Raw genomic sequence first — 4,807 nt, forward strand, 5'->3', positions numbered from 1 at the left:
TTTGCCTCTCAGGGAGCTAAAATGCTTTTCTCACCCATTTTTTAAGATTGGTTTGGCTTCTTACAAAATTTAAAATGACAGTTAAAAATATTTTTCCTTCCTCTTTGTCCTTAACACTCTTTTCTGGTTACTCCAATATTGCTTCAAGTTTGGGAATTACTATTGCTACATACTTTGTTATCGAGTTTCCACTTCCACAAGCTGTGACTATAAAATTCAGTAGCCGCACTGGAGAAGTCAGACATCTTCCTCTGAGAAGCTGCAGCAATGAAGGCCCTACTGCTCACTCTCCTCTTCCTACTCATTGCAGCCAATGAAGCCAAAGTATACACCAAATGTGAACTGCTTTCAATTCTGAAAGGAAACGGCATGGATGGATATTACGGCTACAGCGTGGCCAACTGTGAGTTTACTCTTTCTATCTCTCTATTTTAGACTGGTCCAGGTTTTCAAGAGGGGTGGGTCCTTGGGTCCTTCCTTGGTTGGGGAAAGAATGGTTGAAGATGGTTAAATATTCAATGTAAGAAACCAGGACAGCTTTTTGTTTATAACCCAAGTCTTTTATACCCCTTTTCCTTGCTTGCTTTCTCCCAGGGATCTGTATGGCTTATTATGAAAGCAGATTCAACAGCCGAGCTGTGGGGCCACCAAACTCAGATGGCAGTCGTGACTATGGGATTTTCCAGATAAACAGCCGCTATTGGTGCAACAATAACCAGGGCCCTACAGCTAATGGCTGTAATAAGCCTTGCAGTGGTAAGACACCTAGTGTAGAGAAGAAATCATCTTGATGAAGGAATGCAAGAGTTGTTAGGAGAACTGTTAAGATAAAGTCGATGAGAAAAGAATGACAACTCAGTCCCAGGAAAGAAAGAAACAGCCAAAAGTGGGGAAAAAAGCTCTTGATAAGCGGTGGTATAAGAGGTGGGAGGGAGAGGTTTTGCCAAGCTTTCAAAATTCTGTTATTGATGCTGTTGATGTTATGATGTAGTATTCCTGCAATCCTTATAGTATTTGTTTCCTGATCTGATCTACTACCAAGGACTGACACCTACTACTCTAGAAAAGAAAGAAAAATGTCCCAAAGAAGTCAGGTGAAACTTTTGAAGGGATTTTTTTATCCTTCTTCTCCTTTATTGCTCTATGTACTTGTTCAATTTTGTCCAGTGCTTCACGACATTTGGCATTGAATCACCCTGTCACTCAAAGTAATTTCAAGTTCCTGCTTGTGTTTTCTGTGATAGTGTCTAACCACCATATTTTCTATTGGCCTTTTAGCTTTCCTCAATCTGCTCCTCCACTTTATGCTCCATTTCCCACATTGTCACAAATCCTATAACTTCCTTCACAAAGCCATATCTCACTTTCTGCCTCCACACTACACACCACAACAGCCATTGTCCTGCCCAGAGGCACAGGTTAAAGGCAGACATTTCAGCACTAGAACTCCAATCAGCAAGGAACCTGATCCAGTGCTCTCTGCCTTTTGTCAGAGAAATCTGGTTTTTGGACTCTGGTGAGACGATTCTTCTCTCACTCCTTTCCAAGAGTGCAGAAAGACTGTTGGGAAGTCTGCATATTCAGCTCCAGAAGGAAGACAGGTTCCCAGTGTTCTACACTTTCCAGACTTGTTACTCTACACAGTTAGAGGATGAGAAATGGCATTTCATGCTCTACACCAGCTGTATAAAAAGTGGGGTACACTGTTAAAAAAGCAAATGCCTGACATAATACATATTAAGGTCCTACAACTGAAATGCCACTTGGGTAAGAATCTGTTTTAAATAGTAATATTATGCAAGTCTTTGGAAATCTTTTGGAAACATCTGGGTTGGGACATATTCCAATTTGTCTTTCCTGGCAGCTTTCACAAATGATGACATCACAGATGATATTGAATGTGCTAAGAGAATTGTCCGTGATCCCCAAAAGATGGATGCTTGGTAAGTCAATCTTTCATTAATATCTTCCATTTGTAATGTTGGGTAGCAATGGAACTGTCTTGAAAGTTAATTATCTTTCTTTAAATTATTATAGAACTTTTAGCCTTGATGGCAAAATATAATTTCTGAATATGGAAATTTGTATTTTTCTTGCTAGAGTAGGTTGTTGATGCCTATTATAGCTGGATAATTTCTTCCCAGTAATTTCCCATCCATTATTTACATTTGTTCTTTTCATTTGTTTTAAAATCTTTTATCACAGGTTCAGCTTTGGGGTTTGGTACCGAGTTGGGGCAGGTAGCAGATGAAATTGGCAGGTGACCTTTTAAACACCAGGACTCTGATCCCATGGAGGAGCTCCACAGAATCAGAGAACTGGTAGATAAAGAATGCAGGGAGAGAAACAGGGAGAGATCATTTGTGAAGCCTCCAATCATAGGTTGAATAGGAAAAGGGGCTGCAGCAGCAAATGGTTAGATAGAAAACTAGTAAAATGGGAATCTAGAACCAAACAATAATGGTATTTTATGCGGTCAAATGTTAGAATAATTTAAAAGTTACTTTGCTGTGACTCTTCTGAGGGATTCTATGATATGGGGTAAGATTTTGAGAGCCACCTGGTGCTCACCGAAGGTTTTGGACTTGAACTTCCTCTAGCTCTAGCTAGTATAGACCCTACTTAGGATATGTGGGAACCAAACTATCTCTTGGGCATTACTGGCATATCGGCTTTATTGTGACAAATAAAAAGTCAGGACTATTTTAGCTAAAACAAAAAAAAAAGTGTTGGATTTTAGCCTGATGGAAAGGAATTCATTGACAAACTAGGAAAGAAACTTTATCAATCAATGAACAGGAAAGTTGAATGAAAGATAGTTGCCTCTAGCTCACCTGGAAATTCCTGTCTCTTGCTTGAGGATGGGGGATGGGGGTTGGACTAGAAGACCTCCAAGGTCCCTTCCAGTTCTTTTATTTTCATATTCTGTTATTCTTCAAGTGGATTTACATAATCAAACAAACAGTATGCATGTGGCTTAGAAAGACATGCAATGTTCTTATTCTTACTCCTAGGGTTGCCTGGAGGAATCACTGCAAAGGAAAAGATCTGTCACAATGGACTCAGGGCTGCTAGCTCTTAGATGGATGGTCCTGCATTTCTCTTCTGCATTTCTCTTCCTCCTCTTGTGAGGGAAAGGATACTACTTCTTATACCGTATAACCAAGCTTTCACAATTCGATTCGATGCGTGTTCCCCACAAGTTGGGAAGAACAAGTTTCTTTGCATACAAATGATAATTTTAAATCTCTTTTAAACTCTTCAAATATTGCTTGAAATTTTTCAATAAAATGAGTATTGTGCATTTTGCCATTTTCATTTCACCCTTCATTATTCTGGCATAACTGAATTGGCTATTAATCTTTCCTACAGCAAGAGAGAACTGCACCACTGTTTCAAAACCTGGCATCATGTAATAGAGATCCTGATGCATCTCTTCATACAATATTAGTAAACTATCTTGAAATTGTTACATGAACATTCTAAATTGGCATTCAAGGCCAGAAAATATCTAGGATGTACTTCCAGTTAAATTTTAAGGCTTGTTTTTGTTTTTAAAACAAATTTTATTAATTTTTACAAAACAATACACAAACAAACAAAGCATAGAATGTAATAACATAAGAGATCTTTTCTGAAAAAACCAATAAAACATCTTATTTAAAGACAGAATAATTCCAAATTATCACATTTCCATACAAGCACAATTTAATATATATATTTACCTTATCTGTTCAACTTCATATCTTATCCCAGCTTCTCTTTATTTCTCCCTTTCCTTCTATTATTCAAATTATATTTCTTTTACTTTAGATTGTATACATTCTTTATATCCATCTGTCTTATTTACAATTTCATTATTCTCTTCCAACATTCTTCTTACATTCTTCTAAGATTTTATTAATTCAAACATGGACATACAAAACACAGAACATAAATACCTAAAAATTCTTTTTGGAAAGCAGCTTACCCCGGGTTACCTCTTTTTATACAGACATAAATCAAATTCATACTCACTTAATATACTGTTTCATATCTTAATTAACATTCTGTATTTTCTATATATTTTCTCTCCTCTATTCACTCTCATAATTCTATTCTATTTATTTCATCTCATTTTAAATAATTATACTTGTATCTTTTGTCTGTTCGCTTCAATTATCTATTTATCTTTTCTTTCTAATACAATATTTCTTCTGTAATCACTGGTTGAAGTATGACAACTTTTTATCTCTCCCCTTTCTTCTTCTTTTTTTTTTTTCCTCCTCCTGGGGTGAGATTCAATTAGACAGTTTCAAAATGATTTTTAGAAGCCTTATTGTCATTAATTTCTAATCTTATAAACTTCGAGCAGTCTTCTTCAATAGAGTCTTAGAATAAGTTTTTTATCTCTTCCTTCCTACTTATAGCAATACACTTTTAATTTTTAATTCCGATGTTCCAAAATCTTTTATCCCCTTGGCTTTAATTTTTAGGTTTATTTACCTTCTTTGCCCAAGCAGGTTTTCCAAATTTCCATCAGCTACTTCCATAGGGAAGGAGAGTGAGAAAAAATAACTTTCCTTTTCACAACTTTCTTCCGCCACTTGCACAGTCTTTCTGGGAAACAATGTAGCAATAAAAAAGGCAGGTTTCCAGGTTTTAAAGGCTCCTCTTTGTCCTGGTTCAGCCAGAGAAAAACTTTCACTTTCTTCCTCCTGCACAATCTTGTCCAGCTGCAGGCTTCTTTGTGGCGGACATTGCTGACCACCGCTCCACCGCCTTGGGAAAAGGGGGTTTTCCAGCTGGGGAGGGGGTCTGCAACACC

The 4,807-nt window shown here is 37.2% G+C and overlaps 1 protein-coding gene across 1 annotated transcript; it reads left to right on the forward strand.

Annotated features, from left to right (window-relative positions):
* The first annotated feature begins 223 nt into the window (after nt 1-223).
* On the forward strand, nt 224-3,306 carry LOC148127125 (lysozyme C, milk isozyme-like). The gene is made up of 4 exons (XM_087925531.1): nt 224-403; nt 595-756; nt 1,865-1,943; nt 3,015-3,306. Exons 1-4 carry the CDS (start codon nt 268-270, stop codon nt 3,073-3,075), a joined length of 438 nt encoding a protein of 145 aa, XP_087781657.1. The 5' UTR covers nt 224-267; the 3' UTR covers nt 3,076-3,306.
* The last annotated feature ends 1,501 nt before the right edge of the window (nt 3,307-4,807 follow it).

This window comes from Pseudonaja textilis, chromosome 2 (genome assembly GCF_049901715.1).
Source record: "Pseudonaja textilis isolate UNSWEBS1 chromosome 2, rPseTex1.2, whole genome shotgun sequence".
Lineage (NCBI taxonomy): Eukaryota > Metazoa > Chordata > Lepidosauria > Squamata > Elapidae > Pseudonaja > Pseudonaja textilis.

Coding starts and splice junctions, on each gene's coding strand:
- LOC148127125 (XM_087925531.1), top strand. CDS start 268: ATGAAGGCCCTACTGCTCACTCTCCTCTTCCTACTCATTGCAGCCAAT. Junction 757..1,864: donor CTGTAATAAGCCTTGCAGTG/GTAAGACACCTA, acceptor CTTTCCTGGCAG/CTTTCACAAATGATGACATC. Junction 1,944..3,014: donor CCCCAAAAGATGGATGCTTG/GTAAGTCAATCT, acceptor TCTTACTCCTAG/GGTTGCCTGGAGGAATCACT.